The 23,787-nt window shown below is 36.9% G+C and overlaps 1 protein-coding gene across 1 annotated transcript in view; it reads left to right on the top strand.

The window, feature by feature from the left end:
- The first annotated feature begins 7,905 nt into the window (after positions 1-7,905).
- Positions 7,906-23,787, top strand: part of LOC118192283 (uncharacterized) — a 58,963-nt gene continuing 43,081 nt past the window's right edge. Inside the window, exons 1-4 of the mRNA XM_085819661.1 lie at positions 7,906-8,826; positions 13,502-13,618; positions 19,200-19,265; positions 22,023-22,091. Coding sequence (XP_085675787.1) covers positions 7,906-8,826; positions 13,502-13,618; positions 19,200-19,265; positions 22,023-22,091 — 1,173 coding nt within the window. The remainder of the gene's footprint in view (positions 8,827-13,501; positions 13,619-19,199; positions 19,266-22,022; positions 22,092-23,787) is intronic.

Genomic DNA, 23,787 nt, shown 5'->3' with positions numbered 1-23,787 from the left:
AGAGGCATATCTTAGAATTCCCGATACAGGTTGCCATACGTGTTTTTATATTCGCATTATTTCTTTCAAAACTAACACCTCCCGCGGCTAGCTGCCTACAACAGTTATCATAAAATCGAAAAAGTATATTATTAAGGCAAGGTGGGAAGAAATACATGCAAAGAGGAATAAATATAGGCAAGATGCAAATATAGACAAGATATTTATTTGTAGATGACAAACACAAGTCCCCTTAATCAATAATCTGTTGGAAATAACGCCTGAAATTAATAGTACCAAATAATTTCGCATAAAATTTGCACGTAAGAACTGGGCTAGAAGAAGGATGAATGAACAGTTCTTATAAATGCTTCGAAAATTTGACCCCTTACAATATTGAAAGGTCCGCCTTCGAATCCCCGAAGAAGACATAGATGTTGTAAACATACAGAGTCTTTGTGGCATGGAGACATTTTAAATATAGGCGTGCCGAATATGCTCTCGTGTAGTTTGTTAGTAGGGTTAAGATGGGTGGAAGACACCTCGGGTTTTTCAAACCTAGGGTGGAATCGAGCAAAATCGTACCGTCAACTATCTATATTGGGCTCAAAGCTCTTGCCAACAACAGACGCAAACTTGTATTCTCTGCCTCGATAAAATTCGTAGACTTTTTCTAATTAGATCATACAAGTGAGATTAATAACAAAACAACGAACACATCCCTCTTCCAACTGTGATGCAGCAATCACAATGCCGGGGCATTACCAAGTGATGCAATATTTTCTAGACATAATTTTTATTTTTCTTCTTTACAGCATGGATTAGAGTTTCCTTGTTTCACAATAAAATGTTACGAATATATATCCCAACAATGTCCCATATTTACTCGTGGTGTTAGATTTGGAGTTAGATTAAACTACAAAAAATCTTTTATCGTCTTGATTCAATGAGTTCTAATATTATCATACGTACAAAAACACATATTTCTAGCGGCACTGTGAAATAAGCAAACGGGTATCGTTCAGTAAACTCTTTCTAATAGTTGTAGTCTGTCAAGGTGACATTTTTCAGTACCTTAACCTCAGTGCGTTCGTCAAACAGGAAGCTGCGTATGAAATCCTCAGCATCATAAAGATTGCTTTTCTTGCACAAAGAACTTTCTTGCCAATATTTTTTACAACAGAGCAACTGGCATCTGGAATCCAATGGCAGTTGGAATGGGATCTCGCAGGAAACAATATACTGGCCTTTTTTTTAAATGTGAGCTCTACTTCCAACTTTCCTTTAATTCTCCCACTCTGAAATCATCAAGATAATATCTTTCAGATGGAGTGAAATGTTGTGCTTGTTTTTTTGCGTGGACATTTTCTCCCATGTCCTGAATTTCTGGTATACACAGTTTGTTTGCAGTGCTTTTTTCCTTTTTAGAAGCTTCCGACCTTATGATCCTTAAACTCAAGAATCGTAATTTTCCTTAATCACTATATTTTGTCTGTTTACATTTTGACAATGAAAAAGGTAGTTAACTGATTCTCTGGATTATGCGGCAGTAATTTTGCATGAAGTTCGTTGTGTTTTGGACTCGTGTGCATTTACAGTACCATTGGTAACTTCGAAACGATAAAAATGCTAATAATTTGTTCAAGTAATCTGTTCTTAATTGTACTTATTATTATTTGCTGCACTTATGCTATTTCATTTACTCTCTTTCGTAACTTTTAAACATGGTATTGGGGAAAATCTGCTACTGCTCCTCATAATCGACGAAGGTGAAACGACTGATAGTTCAAACGAAAACCAGCGATCAGTTTCATCTCCCTACTAAACTCATTCGACAGAAACATTTTCAAATGAAGTCAGTCTGTGATACTTTTATTCTTTTAACTTATACAGTACGATCTTCTACAATAAAATATTTTAGAAACATATGCATCCAAATGACAAATACTAGGCGGCTGCCTGCAAATTACGCTCACAGTAAATAAGAGGAATTGTTTCAAAAAATAGTGTGAAATAAAAAACCACGAAAACAGAGCACATTCCAAAAGAATATGAGAAGCACATTTTTAAGAGGCAAATATCATTTCATTAAGCCAAAAAGAACAAGAATCGGGCGGGTATGGATATTCCTGACAGTAAATATTGCCAACCGTAACAGCCTGGGAATCGTATTTATAGGCGCCATAACAGCCTCTATAAATGCAATTTCAAAGTTATGACACTTTACCGCCGGGAGTGTTTAATAATAACACTCGTTCCTTAGATATAAATTATGCATAACTTCGGGAAAATCATCTGTATAAAACTTATTCCTTAAAAAAATTTTACTAGTTTGTTGAGATGGCTATTGATATTCGACTTTCATCGCCTTTGTGTTATCTTTGAAACGGCTTAATACAGATGGCTTGGGGGTAACGTGTGTGTCATAGTGACAACTAAACGCACTCTCATGATGACAGAATGCGTTTTCTGCGAGAGAACAAAGAATATCACGTTGATACCGTAGGACATGTATTTTCTGCAAGCACATGGATAACAACTTGCTCATAATTTTGGGGTAAGTGGTGTGTTTTTTGCAAACCAACAAGATCAGAGAGCAGCAAATCTTAGCTAATATTGTGGCTGTGTGCAAGCGTGCTGCATTGCAGCCAATCCTTGCGCGACTTTGTGGAACGTGATTTTGCATTTAGCCAATATCTAAATTATTTCCAATGGATTTTAAAAAGGGTTCGAATTTCATCTATATGCAGAACGCTACAGACAGTCGGCTGCGTCGTTATAACAACGAACTCTTTGCAAGAGACCCCTCAAGCAAGCAACTCTGTTTGGCGCTACCCGCTAGCTAAGTAACCCAGGCTGAGTTTCAGTTATTTCATCCACTTTTAAAGAAGTATAATCACGTATTTATCAGAGTTTGTCACCATCCCAGCTGTATTTGCGTTTTTTCAGTTTAAAAAATCAATACATCATCTAGGAGAGAGATGAAGATATTAAAACAGCAAAAAGATATAAAGCTTGTCATTATCTCAGATAATTGAAATTTTAGGCAAGTTGAAGGCTGTTGCACATGTTTCATCACATGCATAGCTGTAAACGAATCAAGCATAAGAATAATAGGGGGAATGAAGAAAAAGTTCAATCCAAAGCTTCTGGTGCTACTACGACAAAGGTTTTAGGAAGTATTCCGCGACTGGAAAAATAAGGAAACAATATTAAAAGCTTGGGCTGAAAAGCAAATGACGAAGAATGAATTTCGGATAATTGTAAAATGAATGAAAGAATTAATTGAAAATCAAAGAATTAATTGAGAATAACGTCCGACAAGTATCGAATGAAGTATTGGCTGATTTTATAACTCCAATAGACAGTGAAAATAATGATAATGAGGAGGGCAAAGTGCCTTTAACTTACAAAAAATGAAAATAATCATCAAAAATATATAAGAGCTGTCTAATTTTGCAATGGAGAGTGATTCAAACGAAGAAAGAAGATATTTTATGAGAAGCACTGAAAACCCCTGCACTCCTTACCATGAAACGATTAAAGATTTATGGCAATTAGTATAGGCTCAAGAAAAGATCACCTTTTTTTTTAAAAAATATAATTGTGTCACGAATTAATCAGTAGTACCAAATATCCCTTCAATTAACATTTGTTTCTTTTTTTCCTTTTAATTACAATATTTTGGTTTATTTAAATTATACGTAATTTCTTACTCTGAATAATACCTAACACATATATGTTTCCATAGAAAGTTAACTTTGCTAAATGCGATTTTGCAGTAAAGACTATGCATTAGTGACAAAAAGCTACTTTCAGCAAGGGTTTACTGTGAATTGCGCATCTCTGCAAATTGCATTTATGTCCTATAATGGGAATATAGGCTTTCCCTAACTACAAAAATTTATTGCATGAAAACTAACATAATTAGAACATATATTTTTGGGCGGAATGGTCTCTGCAATGAATAAGTCTTTTTAGAGAACGCTAGTAAACTACGTGTTTGTTCTTTATAGCTTGGGGAAATGTTGGCCTATATTACAGTTCTCGCCTTGCGTTTTTTAATATTTGCAAGCGTTACAGCACCTTGAACACTTGACGCAGCACCTGCTATCCTAGCCTTCTGTTGTCTAGCCTGTTATTTTATTCTTCTAGCGAAGGCGCTCGTTGGGTAAGAGTTTTTTTAGAAGCTCCGTGGAATCACCGTTTTCATCAGGTAAAACAACAGCGCCAAAGGAATTTTTTATATATTTTTGTGTATAAAGTGTTGTACTACGCATCAGTATCGTCTTTGTGTGTGAGTGATTTTGTGGAAATTACATACATTTTTATGCGCTTTTGAAATCCACAGAAAGTGTCGAGAAATTGTGCAACTTCTAGCCGCGCCCTCGACGCACAAGCAACCGCCGCGTAACACGTGCCGTAGTTAGTGCCCGCCCGTTACAGTTAGTGCCGCGTAACAGTGCCCGCCCGATTCTTGTGCCGTAGTTAGGGCTGTGTTCTACATTAAATTATGCTAAAAGTCCAAGAGTCTGTCACTGGATTTTTCTAAGTCCAGAAATGTGTTAATTTTGTGATAAATTCTGATCTTGGATACTATATCACCTTTTAAAACGAGTCAACGCCTGCCAAGGTAGGATTATTTTGTTCAGTCTAAATTACAACAGTTTCAGCGTTACCTTATTGTTCCATTAAGATTTGTGTCAAAATATAATTTCATTAATTTATACTTAGCGATCGACGACTAAGTCCGCCATTGCGGTTGTATTCTATACAACAACAACCTTCACGCCACTGACTTTGGACTTAATTCCTTGCCTTTAAGACGATTGATTGTTTATTATCATTGTTTAATTTAATGTCACGATCTCGATAGCTGTTTAATCGATATCTTAATACAGTTTCAAAGTGTTTAATTGTGTTTAACACCTTAATTTGTGTACTCTGATTAGAATTTAATTGTCTTGACAGCGCTGACTTATATCTTTAACTCTGTTTAATTGTGCTTTTTATTCAATATATTATCTTTCGTCACGTAGTATTCCTTTATTATAATGTTCAATTAGTTGTATCTACTGTCTGATTATATTTAAGAATTATTATTGCCATAATTTCTAAATTGCACTGTTTATATTATACTGTTTTGATTCTTGATAATGTATTACCGCCTTGGCTTTTGGTATTCCGAATATAATAGCACATTTTTTTTCTGATTCCTAACCAGAACGCAAAGGCATTATTTTTTTCCCTCAAAGTTTCAATATCAGAGGCCCCTAACCCTAAATCTTACTTTTTTTTTTAACCCTTAGCCACCAATTTTTTTCTTTTTGTCCTAGGCACTCCAAATTTTAATAATAGATAGCCCTTAATCCCCCACCTACTATCATTTAATTTTTTTCCGTCTCAATACCCAATAGTTCCTTAGTTATTACATTTTTGATTGACTTTAATTTCGTTTTAATTCTCGAATTTTTTCTGCCCTATCCAACATAACTTAATAGCACCTATTTTTCCTTAATCTACTCCCTCTCCCCTTTCCGAAAACCTATCAGTTAATAGTTCTGAAAATACAAGCCTTCCCCACACATTTTAATATAAATTTTATATTAGCCTCCTATTAAAAACTTCAAACTCCTATATCTTCTCTCCTAATTGTCTTAGCGCTCCAATTCTTATTGCATTTCTCCTATCTCGGTGTCTTCTTTCTAATAACACCCTTCGCTTCTCCCTCCACCACCTCTTCTTTCCCTCTTTTTTGAGCTTAATTTTCATTTTATTTCTCCTAGAACTCTCCTCCTAACTTCTGTAGACTCAAAATTCCACTTCTTTTCTTCTCCCCTTTTCTCCTAGTTTCCAGCAACACTAAATCCTCCGTTAAATTTCTCCTCCCCATCTTAAAGTAACATTTTATTTCTCCTTTTATCCCCCCCCAATCGACGTAAAATCTTAATTTCGCCTTATTTCTTCTCTTCTCCCTTTTAGTCTCTAACAATATATACGCTCTAACCCCCTGTCTAATTCTTCCCTCCCCCTCATTTTATTTAACAATTTATCTCTCCCGTTTCTCTCCTCACAATTCTCGTATACTCTTAATTCCAATTTCTTTCTTCTCCTCTCCCCTCCTAGTTTCTAAAATCGTAATGCACTAAGCTCCTGTCTGATTTCCCCCCCTCATTTTATTTAACATTTTATTTCTTCCGTTTCTCCCCCCTCCCAAACTCTCGTAAACTCTTAATTCCATTTTTTTTCTTCTCCTCTAACCTCCTAGTTTCTAAAAACGTAATGCACTAACCTCCCCTTTAGTTTCCCGCCCCTCTTTAATTAACACTCTATTTCATCCTTTCCTTCCCCCTCTTTTTCCTGCAAACTCCTAGTACTCAAGTTATCTTTTGTCAGCCCTTTCCCTTTTGACCCCGTGCCCTGTGTATTGAATCTTTTGTTTTCAGCTCATTTTATTTAATATCACATCACACAATATCTAATTTTTATGTCATGATTGGGTAACTGAATGTTTCGCAATAGTACTCGTTTCTCCTATTTAATACTTTAAATGAGTGATCTTTACTGTTTGCGGTTATGCTCTTATATTCTACTTAATATTTCAACTGCATTTGAATTGTACATAATATTGATCCTAGCATTTAATTACTTCTAGTATTTAGTTATTTGCTACATATTTGTAATTCACTCACTCTGTGTATCACACACGCTGTTTCACAATCATATCGCAACACGACACATATGACAACAATGAGAACACCGAAGGCACCCGAAGTTGTCAAAGGATCCGTGATAAACTGCTGGCAGTACAGCAAGAAAACAACGACACAGAATTACCCACTTCAGTTCACGGTATCTATTCTCGCTGTGTCGATATTGCAAACTACAGGTACCGCTTAAAGTAAGCAATTCCAACTACACTCCGCAAAGAATTACATGCTCTTTTAACAGCGCTTTATCAACTAGCAACCAACGGTACAGCACAATATGCAGCAGAAGATCCAGCAGGAAATAAAAGCCCCAAAGGAAAGCATATGCACCAATCAACACCAACTGATTACTCCCACCAATCACATGATTGTCAACAACATCAACACACTCAGACTGTCGCCCGTTCATGCGAACATCCTAACACAACTTCACCGCAACCACCATACGCCCAAATGGCGGGCAAGAAACCTAAGGAACCAGTCCTCCTGATTTATGTCAACGACGCCAGGAACGTCACAAAACTTCAAGAAAAACTAGGCTTTCTCCCTATTAACCAGGTGAAACAACAGATCAAAAAGATAATCCCAATTAAACAAGGTGGAATAGCAGTGCATTGTACCTCCGAAGACGACGTAATAAAATTAGATAACCTACTTAAGCACTCAGAAAAGGCCACAGAGATAATTCACACCAAAGTTCCCAAGATGAGAACGCTGAAATGTGCTATACATCAACTACCTCTGACTATAACAGCTGACGCTGTCTGTCAAACACTCTCACAAGCCACGAATATGGATACTATCAACTTTAAGCCATTATTTAAACTCAAAGACAGAAAGAATACAATAAAATGGATCTTGAAAGGCTTTCCTACTGGATTCCAAAAATGCATGTCCCTCCGCTCCGTACACTTCGGCTGGCACACCAGTAGCATTTCAGAGTTTATAGGTGTCCGTAGATGTTTTAATTGTCAGGCCTTCAGCCATCGGTCTAAAGACTGCACATACCACCCTCATTGTGCCTACTGTGGGGGAAAATATCGAGAAAGTGAATGTCGCGCAGATTCTCCAACACGCATCAACTGTGACATAAATAACAAACACTACGGTTCCAACTACGAATACGACCATTCTGCATACACATATTCCTGTTCCTCTTACAGAGAAGAAGTAAATAGAATTCGTAATTGCACACAATATCATGAGTAAATCCACCATGAATCTGACTTTTACATCAAGCTGCCTTCCACAGGCACTAATATGTCAATCAACGAACAACAACAGCATTAAGGTATTTCAGATTAACCTCCAACACTCCAAAACTGCCATCGACAACCTCGTTCAGTACATCTCAGAACATTACCATGACATCATCCTGGGGCAAGAACCATACTGTCAGCAAGGATCTTTAGGAAACCTGCCGACAACATGGAATGTAATTTCGCACGAAGTTACGGAGTCATCTCAAGCACCAAGAGCTGCCATCTACATCATCAACAAGACATCAAGAAGTACGCCAATAGTCATCAAGAAGTACAGAGATATTATAGCTATTTCAATTTCAACATCAAATTCAGATATCTACTTTACCAGCGCTTACGCGTCACCAAGTGAGGAACTAGAGACTACACTTCACGATCTCCACCATATACTTCAAAGACACCCACACCAACATTTGATTTCTGGAGATTTTAACGCCCACAGTAATTTATGGGGTTATCCGCGTAACAACACCAGAGGCATGCAGATGGAAGATTTCATCAACGCCCATAACCTCTTACTACACAATACCCCTGAAGACCCGCCAACCTTTGTCATAATCAACGGAAAAGGGTGGCCAGACCTAACACTCTCTTCCCATCACTTAATCAACAGGATTAACAATCGTCGTATTTGCGAAGATGAGTCCATCTCAGACCATCAAATAATTACTTTTGATATCGTATTAGAGGTTCCGCACACTCAAACGCTACGTTATCGCATCAACCGAAATGCAGAAAAGAAATTTGCTAAAGCTTTGAACTCCAAAGCACACATCATTCTCCATGAAATTCAAAGCATCAACTCCAAAGATGAAGTTAATGCATATGCTACAATTCTTACCAAGCATATCTTAGAAATCAGCCATACGTCCCTTGTAATGTTGCGCGGTGCCAACCTGCACGCAACAATAGTGGTGATTGTTATGAACTGGAAAGTACACAAAGTCTTGAGAAGGGTTTAAATCCCTTTTTATTCAACTTTAGAAATTACAGATGCGTGCTCTTGACGCTCACAAACTACACCGACCCGGCGGTAAAATAAAAATAAGAAACTAAAAATGAATAATAACAAGTTACTACCAACGAGGCTCTCTAAACGTAACTAACCTAACCGCGTTCTAAGATACCGCTGATATTTCAGCAAACTTCTGAATATTAAGTTGAAAGATTCAACTATCTGCTGAGGCAAGCACACAGGCCGAAATGCGTGGTTCTTCAATTTCTACCTAGCCACCTCCAGGCTCGTGAAGCAAGAAAGCACACTTTCGAACTCGTTTCCCTTCTATTTAACTCAAATTACTTCAGCTGACAATTTGAATACTTTGCGCGTTCTACTAAAATTTACATACTCTGGCATTGGCAATTCCAGGGGAAAGTAAGGCTTGACAGGAAACGTAGTTTAAACTTAAAATAAATGTTAGTTAAAATAAATATAAACCCTACACCCTTAAAATCAAAACAGTCAACCACAACACGAAGCCCAACTGGTGGACCAAGGAACTAAGAGCAGAGCGCCAAATAACCGAAGCTCTAAGACGAAAAATGAAAAGGAGAACGACCGACGAGGAACGCAAAGCAGCATGGATCGACTTTAACAAGCAACGTCCAATCTACAGAAAGAAACCAATTGAAGCAAAACTAAAATCCTGGACTACCTACTGTACTAAAAATTAAACTACTTATGGAGCCTTTTACAAAATGGCCACTTCCAAGATTTATAAACCAACTCAAATCCACGCAACAACCAATACATCACAAAGTAATGGTATGGACCTCACGAGCACCACCATCAACGGTATCCTGGACCAAGTCTTCTTGAAAGACGACAGTGCAGAAGAAGTGGAGCAAAAAGAACTAAGAGCATCCACACAAACACCAAACACACCAGATGACATTCCGTTCACAAGAAAGGAAATACTTCAAATTGTAAAATCCCTTAACAACGTCAAAGCACCAGGCTCCGACGGCATTAATAACCAAGTCTTTAAGCTCATCAACAAAGCATTTCCAGAAACTCTGCTCACGTTTTACAACAAATGTCTCGCTCACCACTGTTTACCCGATTGTTTTAAAATTGGACAAATAGTGCTCTTCTCAAAGAAGAACAAGAATCCAGAGGTTCCAAGCTCGTACCCTTCGATCAATCTTCTACCAGCTATTGGAAAATTACTCGAAGGACTCCTCATAAGCCGACTGAAATACCATGTATTCAAGGACAATAAAAACAACTCTCTCCAATTGGGATTTAAACCGAATAGCTCCATTCATGCCATCGATACAGCACTAACGCAAATCAAAGTTAACAAAGGGCAACAGCTACACTTAGCGTTGAACGCTTTTGACTCTCTCTGGTGGCCTGCAGTCAAGCAGGTCCTCAGAGACCTTCAATGTCCAAGAAACCTCTATCTAACAACAGCTGACTACCTGCATAATAGAAAAAGATAGATTAGATTTAGTACTCCACAACAACTCGGTCATCGCAAAGCAATAAGCAACAGGGATCGTGTATGAGCGCGGACCTCTGGAATTTCACTTTTAAGCATATTATCGACCATCACTGGCCTGCCCACACACAAATCGTAGCATTTGCAGACGATGTAGCTTTCATCATCAACGGCCGCTCTAGAGAAAAACTCCAGGAAAACTGCAATAACACCCTTCAAATTTTCAACGCTCTGTGCAAAAGGAATAAAACTACACATCTCACACCAAAAATCGCAGGCACTGATTCTCCACAAAACGGGACGAACTATAACTCGAAATCCCAAATTTAAAATAGACAACCACAGGATCCGATGTGTGAAAATGATTAACTACCTCGGCTTCACCATTGATAACAAGTTCAACTGAATTCGGCACTTACACAGCAAAAAACTCACCACTATGAAAATAGCACGAGCTCTGAAGACAATGCGTGGTTACTTACGGGGCTTGAACCACCGAATTATGAAAATACTATTTACAACCGTGGTGAACAAGATCATCACATATGGAGCCGCTATTTGGGCAATACCTATGACCACCAGAAAGGTGCGAGCTCTAAACGCCATACAAAGACCTTTCCTTATAAATATCACCAGAGCATTCTCAACTACCTCTAACAACGACCTACAGACACTGGCAAATGTGCTCCTGCTCCCAATCCAATCACAAATGGACGCAATCTCCACAATAGTCCTCCAACTCAAGAAAACAACTAACTTTAATGACACCACATTCCACCCAACAGACTACGAAGATCAGCCTAAAAAGTAATTTCATCACCCAGCTTTCAATCTTCAAAATCTGCACTGCATTTTCGACAAACCACCACCCACAACGGAATAGACGGCTTTCACTGACGGCTCAAAGATAGAACAAAAGGTTGGCAGCTCTGCAACCATCCAATATAACCTTAGCTCACACACAGAATGGCAAGGGCACCTTAGAGATCTAAACAGCGTGCACCAAGCTGAACTGACAGCAATCCTCTACAGAATGCAAGAGCTCCACCAACTACTAACGAACACAGTCCATATCGTCAGTGACAGCCAATCATCAATCTATACTATTAAAAATCCCTGAACAAATTCAACAATAGCCCGACAAATACGAACAATTATCAATTCCAGCCAAAAGAACTTCGTTCTTACTTGGACGAAAGGTCATAGCAATCGCGCAGGGAATGAAAAAGCTGACTTCCTGGCAAAGCAGGCAGCCCTCGAACAGTCAGGCATTACCATCCACATCCCATGGCCATGCTCCACACTAAAGTTTACGCTAAAAGTGATGGCCAAAGAAGAGTGGCAGAGACAATGGGATCAAGGACCGCAAGGCAGAAGGACGCATGCGCTTCTCCCATGTGTCGATACTGAGCGGACTATTTATAATTATTATCTCTCTAAATATACTTTGGTCATGAACCGTACCCAAAGTACTTCTATGAACGAAACCTTTCAGAGACTGAAATATGCGTTTGTGGCAATCCGGTTGACCCAGACCATTATTTATTCCAATGCCCAATAACAGCAGACTATCATATCCGCCATCTCACAGCACCAGGAACAGACTTCGAACGCTTCCTGTTAAAGCACCGGAGAATCCACATTAGTATCAAAAACATAATTGACACACAACACCGTCACGGCTTGGAATTGTGTGCTCCATAACTGTTATAAGTGCTTTTTCTTCTCTGGTATGAGTCCCAGTTTTCCAATGGGGGTGCCTTTATAGTCATTGCAATAGTTTATATCTTAGTGTATCAAGGTCAGTACAGATTTAGCACCTAGACAATACTACCACAATTATGCACATAAAAAAAATTCCATTCAAATTCTTTTTGTTTATTTGTGCACATATATTTATAATTTCACCATCACCTGTAATGTATGGTATTGTATTTGTAATGTCATTGTCATCTGCAACTGTATCTCCCGTACCACAAGTTCTCTATGTCCTAATGATTAACGTTTCAATTAACACCGATGCGTGGCGTAAGTACGCCCTGTGGAGGTGTTCATCTCAAGACGTTTAGTGAGAAGGAGCGACACCAGTTCTGCCAATGGCGATGTGTTGGTGCTTCCCACACTTAGTCCTGTCCTGTCCTCTTATTCTATCCTACCCTAACCTAGTATCATAAGGAACTGGTAGAACAAAGAGACTGTCCTTGATACATGCTCTATTCCATTCGCGAATGCTGTCAACAGTCGTATCGCTCACATTCACAGTAGATTACCCCACTCTAAACTGGTTAAAGTTCACAGTAAGTGTCTATTTCTTAAGTTCTTCATGAAAGCGTTTCTCCAGTTCGACTGGTAGTCCTAGCGAGCTTTGACATAAGCAGTTTATCAACACATCATCTGCTTTCTTATAGTTATTATTTTTCCAAACTTTTTTGAAAATTAGAACTTCAAAATAAATTGCTAAACAGTAGGAATGAAGACAGAAATTTTGGTAACGCAATGAGTCTTCTGTTGCTTTCTTCTTTTAGATTTCTAATTTTAATAAAACTTTGGTTTAAATTCAGTTGATGCTCTATAGCTTTAATTCAGCTGATTCCTTGGACATGCTTATGAATACTATTTTAGATTAATTTGGTACGCAAGTTTATTTGCATACTTATTACTTTTCTTCTTGTGATCTTCTGTGATGTATTTAGGAAACCAAAGAATTAACTATGGAAAAAATCAGCCGGGTACTCTACTCCCGCAGTTTACCCAATGCTCCCATTCCTTCTTACTATTCTAATGGAAGTGCAACTGAAAAATCAAAATTTTCAATCAATTGTTTCTTATTCCTAGAATATATATTTGTTGTAAAATGAATCAGTTGTTAATGCTAATATATTAAATTATTATGTTACCCCTGCAAAATGCAGATTATCTTATAAGACTGGCAATGTTCAAACCTAGCATGATTCTCATTTCAAATAAAACCAACTTAAAGCAGAAAGTTTAAAGTCTTCTTTGAAATAAATGCAATAGTAAGAACGAATTTTTCCAGTTTAAAAACTTCAAACTGATGTATCTTTTACATCTAACATTATAAATATTACTTTGTGTTCATTTCTAGGGTCTTCGTGGCAAGTCTGTACCAGATGTTAGGATGCAAATGTCTCTGTTTATGTTCAGCCAGGCTAATATTGCTATTAACGGACAATTAGCATCTCCTACTACGGATCCAGAAGAAGTAAGGGAAAACATTCCCTACTAATATATGAGCGTAGAACATTCACTAGATGTGCTTTTATTATTCACTAAATTTTGAAAAATGTTGTTGATATATCGATACAGAATTTTGTATGCAATGGTTTAATTTATCAAATGCAACGAGATCTAACCCATTTCCGAAGAAAGTCTTGAATCTGGTCTTTCTTAGCTGGTAAATGCAATGTAAATGTGGTAACAGAAGTATCTATAAATTATTTTTATTTTATCAGATTTGTTGTTGTTGTTTTGACCATATTACATGGAACAATGGTTGCCAGAGTCTACTACGAAGAGAGGTTGGACTTCTATTTTGCGTCCCCAATTTTGAGGGAGAGCACCCCGGGGGGATCTGGGAGTCTTCCACTCCTCTCTCCTTCCACCAATCCACACGAGAGGATTTCGGCTCGCCGCATATTTAAAGTGAAGCCATGCCGCACCAACACTATGCATTTGCAAACATCCATGTCTTCTCCGGGATTTAAGCTTGGGCCCTTCGGTACCGCAGTAGGCTCCCTTAATCACTATATCGTCTGTGCGACATCAGATTTGTTTCCCACCTGCTATGAATTAAAGCTGTAAAAATGGTAAATCATGCGATGCTCTTTTAAATGGGACAATTAGAGTTATGAAAAATATTCTGATTATATCTGTGCCTCTAGATTGAGTGAATATAGCAGATTTCAGTGCACCGTAGTCAGCCGTTTTCTTGCTGATTATAAATCTTTCAATAAACTAACTCTAATTTTCTCTCTCTTTATCTCCGCAAATATATACTGCTCACCATTAAAGTAATTAGATCATGAAATAAAGTTTTTAAGAGAACCATATTTATTTTACAAATACATCATATATTTGAAGGTTGAAGACTCAAGTGCTAGACGCACATTGAAACAAGCGCCTGGGCTGGAAGCCACATCCTATGTATAACGCGTAAAGAAACAGCATGATGACTTTCCTGACATAACGTAAGGGGATGTTGAATGAGAATTATTAAAATTTTCGATGACGCGTAGATAAATGTTCGCATAAACAAACGAAGCCATTCTGGATAAGGATACTAAGGTGTAAAAGCAGTCAGACAGCTGCTCTCCTATAAGAAAAAAAAAAGATATAATTAATTTGTAGAAAGTGAGCCGGGCCGAGGCCCGAACCCATGATCAGAGAGTCCAACATTTTTGTTGCTTCGCTCTATATGCTTCGTCATTGTTCCGTCGTTGATCGCATGCTTTACTTCCGTTAGTCCTCTGATTCGGCGAATTAGATAAGTAACTTTGCTGCCTGGAAGCCAGCTTGTAATTTTTCAGCTGAATTCTTTGCAGTTTTAATCTTTACGATGAATGAAATAATAGATGTAAGGAATGCGTTAATTTTTTTCATCTTTACCCAGGTTATTGCGTCGTTTAAGTCTTTCGGAAGTGGGGTGATTTTTCCTTTGGGTTTTTCACTGTATGTAGCTTGAGGTATATTTTTCTGCACTGGACCAGTATTCGTTTTAGGACTGGCGAAATTCTCTTCCGTTAGTTCTGTGGCTTTAAGTTGAAGTTGTAAGTTTTTTTTCTCAAATTTCTTCTTGTATTCGCTGCATTCTCTCTAAGTACTCACGTGGTTTGGGCCGCAAGAAATACATTTAGGCTTTTCCTCTGGTTTCATGGTGCACTGGTTGCTACGATGTCGGTTCCCGCACTTTACACATCTCACAGGGTTATTGCCACAAAATTGAGAATCTCATATGGCTTTCATGGGGCTCAGAACAATTTTTCTTACACAGTACCATCCAATCACTTTCTTCGTACGAAAATACGATGGGTCTGGGTGGTACTTCTTCATTGGCTCTTCCTGTATGGTTCTCCTAAGAAATTTTTTTAAGTAACTGAAAACGGCTTCCTTATGGGATTTCCATCGGGTCAATATTTTCCATGATTTTCGCAGTTTTCTTCTGTGTGGTCCATTCTCCTTCTGTACTGGGATGATCGGCAACTTGGTCCTTCCGTTGCTTCTTTTTAAGATGTTGTGCAGTTGCCTTTGAGAATTCCTTCACAGCTCTATCTTTCTTCTCTGGGGTCTTAGCAGCCGCCATTCGTTTTCAGAAATCTAGGTGTCTCTTCACATAATCAGCTCCATGTATTTCAATAAGTTTCGTATTTCCGCTTCTCGAGCGTCGTCAGCATCTTTCTCCTTTCCGCGGGGAGTCGGTTCGCTTTCGTTCTCAGACATTGCTTTAGATTTCTTGCCTTTACATTTTTTCTGGACCTGGGGGTCTTTCAAAAATTCATCTTGTCTTGAGGCGGTCGGAAATGAAATTGTTGATTGCGCGGAGTCCATATAATCGCTGTAGAGATCGCCGATGTTGGGGTTCCAAAAGAGAACATAATTACCTGTGAAACCCACAGGAATCCTACTCACAGTCGACAAATGTTCTCAGCAAACGTAAACTCACTGACCGCCTACTGGACTAGGTCAACTCAGTACAAAATATGCTCAAAACCAATGTGCGAGTTACTCTCTCGGAATCTCAGCTCGAAATAAATTGAAGGTTGAAATGAATAAAATATGAAATAAAGGATATGCAGAAATCAGAATGCTTAGCATCTCTGTTGACAACGGTAGCAGCTGTTATACATACGGAAGGAATCGCCCAGACTTTAAAGAGCATTTTGTTATATTGTAGTTTATATCTCCCCCATTCTTTGCCAGAGTTCGTACTCATAGGGGGTGTTGTCCTGCAAGTCTCTTTAAATCCAGTGAACAGACGTTTTTACTTGGCAAAAAATCTACAGACGCGCCGGCCTAGGCAAGATATTGATTCCCAGTTTACTCAGAAAAAGTAGGAAAGAAGGAGAAACATGTGGTTTAACGTTACGGAAAGCGTTACGGAAGCCCAAGCTATGACACTGTCACAAGGATTAAAACTTTAGGTAACGGTAACTGATCAAAGTACCGGTGAAGTGGAGGTAATGAGATGCACAACTTGTAAATGCATATTAATATCGCAACCGAAAGAGGATGTTTTCGAATTTACCATTGAGCTTTCAGCAATAATTTCTGTTGTGCCACTTAATTCCATCGCCCTTTCGAACCTTACCGCCTTTAAAAGAAGTTTGTTGAAAATGATTTGCCGCCCGATCTGATCAACCAAACAGTTAAATTATCATGGCTTTCTTGTGAAACTTCCCAATTAGAAATTAGATTAAATATAAATAATTCTAAAGATTTCACTATGAGCGAAAGAACATAAATATTAGGGATTATAATAATTATAATTAAAAATAGTTGGATAATATAATTGAGAAACAGTCCCGAAATAAAATGAAAAAACAGAATTCAAAGATTCAACAACACAAGAGTAATAGAAGCCTATTGATCTGTACTTTAAGCACCACCCTCGGTTGCGTTAAAAATGTTCGCATATGAATGATGCCAATGAGATGTACACCCAGAAGTAGCCTTATATCATTAATCCAGGCAATGGGCCGATGTGATGTTGGAGAATGCAGGCTACCAAATTTTACCACCCTTGGTGTATCTACAGAATGATACCTCTTTCATGATACTGTAATCAGAGAATGCCAGCAAAAGCGATATCCCCACATTGATTTGTCTGCATCCGTTCCTGAATGCTCCATTGCAGGCATTGATTCTTTAGGTATAGCATCAAAAGAAACACAAGCAATTATCACATTGCTGACAATCCATGGCGTTAGAGATATCATCGCATCTTATGTGCGGATGTTTGGTACTGTACAATGCACCAGTTCCGCGATTCGGTATACATATTGTGGTTGTAAGACACCTGAACCTGAAAGCGATTCGGACAGGATTTACGTTGCCTCAACTACTGATCAATTAAAGATCATTGGAATTCGTATCTGTATGACATTGAACAACAGATCTGAATAACAATCACTGGATCTTGACCAGCGCGAGCAGAGAAGACGCAGTTCGATAATTTGCAAACGTGACAGCCTGATTCCCTTGCTATCGAATTTCGAGAAGTTTTATTATGTGTTCCTCCTTCTTACAAGAGACATAAAGCGACTTCAGATGCAAGAATAAACATGATTTTTGAATAAAAAACTGCCATTTCATTCTCATTTATTTATTATTACGAAGTGCCGTTATTCTTGCTTTTAATATACCATACAATAAAATGCAAGTCATTAGTCTTTCTAAAATGTTCGACCTTTAATAAAAATTTGAGATTTGTTGCACTGTATGTTCAGGATGTAGCAATTTTAACTTTCAGAACTGTATATGCATGAAATTTGTCGATTGGGAAATATCTCATTAATGTAGTGTTTTAAAAATTCTTACAAATAAAAACTTATTGATTTAAAAAAAGAAACTAAGGATCCTAAGTATGTGTTGTATGGAATATCCATTTGAACCATTCGAACTGCACTGGATTGAGAAATGGTGGATTGAGTGACTTGAAAAACACAAAACTGAATTGAAGTAATTTTCCTTCCTGCACAATGACGCCCAGATCATATAGTGGTGAGGAGAGCGTACCAAAGGGCCCTGGTTCGAATCCCGAAGAAGGCATTGTTGTAATTATCTGTCCCTTCAGAGGAGGTAACAGTGCCCCCCCCTATTAGAAGCATCCATAAGTGGCCACCACTTTCGGTCTTAGTAGTGGCCAAGCCTAAATCGTCTAAGTGCCCATCAATGGGAGGAAACTTCCTGCACAATTTGGTAAGCTTCACACCATTAAGCTTGCCTTGAATGTGTCACTGAAGGCAGTTAAAACTGCTTTCACTTTCCTCAATTATGAATGAAATAACCCTTGCATTTCCCAGAGATATGGTTAATAATGCTTTCATTAATTGAACAATATGGTAAATAATACATTCATTAATTGAACAAGACTTGTATATCTAAAAGAATCGTTGCAGCCCTGCCTTTTAAAAAAAGACGTGCACCTTATTAATAAAATAATGTATTATAGAAGTAGATATCTCCGTATCATAGTGGAACCCTTGTTATTTCGTTATGTAGCAGTATAGAGTTTGGATAAAATTTCGACTGTTTCGGTATTGTAAGACTACTGCTTTAAATGATTCCTGCATTAAAAGCTAACTGACGAGAGCTCGTAGCTAAAGTACTTGCTCTCCATAAACTTTGTTAAAATTTCATTTTTTAACTCGAACTACTCGTCGAATATTCGCTTTAAGCTATTATAAGGTTCATGACCTTTTTGCATATGCTTTTCCTTTTACGTAGCTCTAGGTATAAAATTACGTGGCTGCTATTAAATCTAGAGATCACAACGGCCAGTTAAATATTAATTTTTTTTCAAAAGATCTATTCTTGTGTAGTTGTTAGTTTAATCATTTTCTTTTCCACTTTCATATTTTTATGTTTATCATACCTGGAAAGCAGATTAATTTGCAACTGATTTCTGTTTAATACATGTTCTATTAGATATATAAATAACAGTGTTACTCTTTCTAACTCTAATCAAAATACTGCAGGGAATTTACTTATTTTCAAAATATTCATGAAGTAAATTTGCAATGTTGTATATATCATGTATTTGATATTTTATACATTTCATTTCACAGCAAGGAAAGAGACTACATGGTGAGCTAACTAAAGTCACTACAGATACAACAGTCAGTCCTGAAAAAGTAAGTTACTATTCTAGAACACAACCGGAGTTTGCATATTCAAATGCAAAACAAACTGAACAAGATGAAAAGTGTTTACGCAGCATAACATTTCAAAATCAAGTAACTTAATTACACATAACTAAGTAATCATTATCGTAAATATGTGTTGTAATATTGAGAAAATAATAAAAACCCAGTAAAAATTATAATGAGTCCAGTGTTCTAAAATTTTAAAAATTAAAACAAACAAAGTAAGTAAAGAAAACATCTATCGTTAATTGAGTGTCACAAATTAGTGGTACACAGTTACATTTGGTAGTTAACAGGTGGGGGCTTGTCAATGCAGTGAACTGGAGAAAACAACGAAAACATGCCTGACTAAAATTATTAAATTTCACCTATGCGAGGAGGGGAAATTAGGGTTAACAGGTTGCTTGATACAATGCATGACAGGATCTTCGCAGGGAAGTGTAAGGAGTTAAATTAGACTAAAGGTATCCGTGTCTGAGGCCAGGCCCTTCACCTTTCTGTCGCTACCGTCCGGCTATAAAGTTCTCGAACCAAGCTGAGGCATTGAGATACTCCTTCGCCTTCTAGCGGAAAAACCACGACACTCTTTTTAGAAGGTATTGGTGTGTGCTTGGAATCAGTTGTTTGTGTGTGTAGCCTCGAGGGCTATCGTGGAGGACTTTCTAAGGGACACTGGCTCGTATACACGTTACACATGGGGAAAACCACGAAAACAACCATGCAGCCAGCCCGTTCGCGGACCGAACTACCAGTGTTCAGCGACTTTACCGCTCGGCCGCTGTGGGCCCCGAATCAGTTGTTTGGACATTGCATAGTTGTTGAGAGCCTGATTCTATAATCTGTGGTTAGCATCCCCACTGATATTTAATAGTCAGTTTCATAAACTTATTGCTTCCTAATTTTAAGAATCTGGGAAATGAAATTCCAGAACATCATTAACGATATTTTAAATTGGTAATTAAATTTAAATGTAGTAATTTTAATGTCCAAAACTGTATAAGCATGCAATGTACATTTTAAATCGCCAAGGGAAAATCCTCACAATCTCACACCTCACAATCGTAGCGTTTTAAAGCTTCTAACGAATAAAATTATTGAATGAGTTAAGGCAAAAGGAATCAGAGTAATATTACACTGTTTCTTCTTGTTTTAACTGCTCCAATAATCGTCGTTCGGCTTGATAGTTTCTACTCAGAAAATAAAAGTTTGAATTGATTTAAAAGAATGAAATGTCAGTTCCTAAGCATATTGTATATGGGTTAAATTTTCAAATCCTTCGAACCGAACCGTATTGGTAGATTGAATGATTTGAGGTTGAATATCTTCCACATTCTGCACAGTCGTCTAATCTCAGCACCATTGTGCTTGCATGGAATAAAAAATGGAAAGATTCAGACCTTAGAAAGAACTACTAAGAAAACATCGAAATCTCGAAAAAATGAAATTCATAGCCGATAAATACCTTTGTCAGATCCTTTCAGGCCACAGCAGATTCCCGACTTACCAAAAGAGAAATAACAGAGAATTACAAAAATTCAAGAAATCGCAAACTGTTTACTATGCGGAAAGCTGAGAAATAACAGACACTGTGTGGAAGAATGTGGATTAACAAAAGACCATAGGAGTAGCAAGAAGGACTTTAAAGACCTGGTTTATACCGGAAAAGAAGCAAAAATCATAGCAAAAGAGATCATAAAAGAATTAATAAAAACCTGGTCGCAATTGGACTAGAACAATAACAAAGAACATCCAATATGGCTGCTGCTGGAGACTTCGTTTATTTATGTTGTGTTGTCCTATATGTTTTTCCTTCGTGGCTAGTCTAGAAAAGCCATAAGGCGAGCTTAGGCTTGCCCAGGAGGGTGAACGGCTCCATACCTACCTACCAATCACTATGCTTGCCTTGAGTATGCTAGGAAACGAGTTGAAACGTGCTTTCTTCCCCCACAGTTATGAAAGAAATAACACTTTTTTTCCCCAAAGGAATTGCTAACAATACAATTAAGAATTGAACAAGACTTTTATTGGTCATTTCCATAACACGAGTAATTGCAGCAACGTCTCCCAAAATAAGGCGTACACCGTATTCATAAAGTATTGCACTTTAGACGCAGATGTTTCCGTTGGAACCCTTCTGATCTGAGGCAGTGGTACATGGTATGAATTAAATTTCTGCCATTTCAGTATTCTAAGACTATTACTTTAAAATATTCTTTCTATTTATCGAGAGCTTATAAATAATGGACTTGTTCATCATAATTCGTGTTAGAATTTTAATACCTAATTCTTAAACTTCTGGTCAAGTATTCCCCTTAATCGATTATGTGGTTCGTGGTTTATTTGCATATGCTTTTTTTTAAGATGCTCCAAAGAATAAAGCATTGAATGGTGTTAAATCTGGAGATCATAATTGTCAATTAAGACTTGGGGGAAATTATACGACTGCTAAATGTTTTCCTCAAAAGAGCTATTGTTATATGGTTGTCAATTTATTTACTTTTATTAGCATTTTCATATTTTTATCAAAATTCACATGACGTTTTAAAAGAAGAATACATTTGCAGTTTATTTATTTTTAAATTGTATTCTATTGATAATTAAAAAGTAGTATTACCATTTATAAACTAATTAACTACAAGTAATTTACATTTTTTAAAGCCGAAATTTTTTAATGTTTTTGAATGCATTTCTACTGCTATAAATAACCCATATTTGATATTTTATTTTATGTGTTTCATTTGACAGAGCACAGAGAATATTCCAAGTGATGAAAGTATTGAAGTCACCACAGATATAACAGCCAATCCTGGAAAAGTAAGTTAAATTTATTTTGCTTGCTCATAAAAAGATAAAGTGACTTCAATGACATGAATATATGGAAAAGAAATGTGTGTTCGTAAAAGTTATTTTATAATTTTATTTTACCTTATAATTTGAATTAGATTCAAAACAAACTTCTAACATCCAACAAAAACAACTAAACCTCATACTTTCAGTTTTAGATAATAATAAAAAAACTCTTTAATAGAAAACGCTTTCAGCGCATTAAACAGAACATGTTGCTTATGTGTATACATACTGAGTTTCACATACCCTGTGTTTTTTAATAGTTTTGCCAAAAATCAATATAGACTATTTAAATTTACCTAGTACTCTGCTAATTTAATTTTAGAGCAGAAGAGCAAAATTGGTTGATAAAGATCTAGCAAATATGGAGGCACATCGTCAAAAATTCAAAACACTGAGAAAGCTAATCCGATCTCACCTCGAATTCGCTACAATCAATATCAATATCGGAGAGCTAACCTTTGTCTGGATTCGGTATTACTTGCTAATTCTTCGAGATATTGCTTGTAGGTGCTTTACATACCCGCAATAGATTTCAAAGAACAAATTATTAGTGAATAATGCCCTTTAAATCGACGCAGTAAAACGCAATCTATTTGTCTTCCGAATTTAATAAACAAATTCAACGGTTTAAAAGAAAATTTTTACCACTGCCCAAATTAAAACATTTTAAAGTATCTTCAGCAATCTTTCAGTAAAGCGTAATATATTGTTACGGTTTTTATATTGTTTAGCTATTTTTGTAGAATTTGTAATTAAAATTGTTTTATATTTCCGTGCAATGCAGCACGAGACTTATTTGAAGAGAAAGCTACGCCAGAAAACTTAAAATACTTAAAATACAGGAGCAAGCGCATTTAACATAGATATCTCGTAATTGTACTCTTTTGCTACCCGGAAAAATCGAGAAAAATACCAGAATGTTCTCGTGCACGATTAAAAAGCTTATAAAAGCTGGAGGAAAGCATCTCAATTCAGTTGTTTACTTAGTGCTGATATTGATTGTAGCGAATTCGAGGTGAGATCGGATTAGCTTTCTCAGTGTTTTGAATTTAATTATATTCAACGTTGTTGTAGTTTAAAATATAACTACTGTGAGATATTGCGATATTATATGAATATCTCTGAGGAAATTTCAGCAGTCTGTTTTATTTGTTGTGATAAGAATACATTTTATTCACTTTTCATCGGACTTGTGCATTCAATACCTTACTAACCCGTACGCTCGCAACAATATTTAAGCATGTTACTCAGTTATTAATTAACAAACCAAGAGATTTAAAAGTAATAAATGCAGACTCATTTCAGTTAATTAATAAGTATCAGTTCTTACTCAAACTGTTGGTTGATGGTATGTTAGTTATCTCTTTAGAAGGGTGTAAAACTTTCAGCATAGTATAGTAGCTTTAGAGCAGAATTTAAATGTTCTCTCTATCGGTGTTTTCATACTTTGAAAACGAGAATCTAAAAAAAGTCTTTCCTTTCCCCTAAATGAAGACTCTTCTCTTAAATCCTGATCAATGCCGGGTACATCATCTATTTAGTCATAAAAATATATCAAATTTGATTAATCATATGGGTACTACTGAAGTTTCATATTAAAAAGAAAGTTTTACTTTTGAGAAAGAAAATTTGTTAATCTTAAATAAATAAATATGTGTAT

The sequence above is a fragment of the Stegodyphus dumicola genome, chromosome 6 (genome assembly GCF_044657685.1).
Source record: "Stegodyphus dumicola isolate Sdum_Otavi_A_Nest chromosome 6, ASM4465768v1".
NCBI classification, from domain to species: Eukaryota; Metazoa; Arthropoda; class Arachnida; order Araneae; family Eresidae; genus Stegodyphus; species Stegodyphus dumicola.
This window is presented reverse-complemented; position numbering and strand designations above follow the sequence as displayed.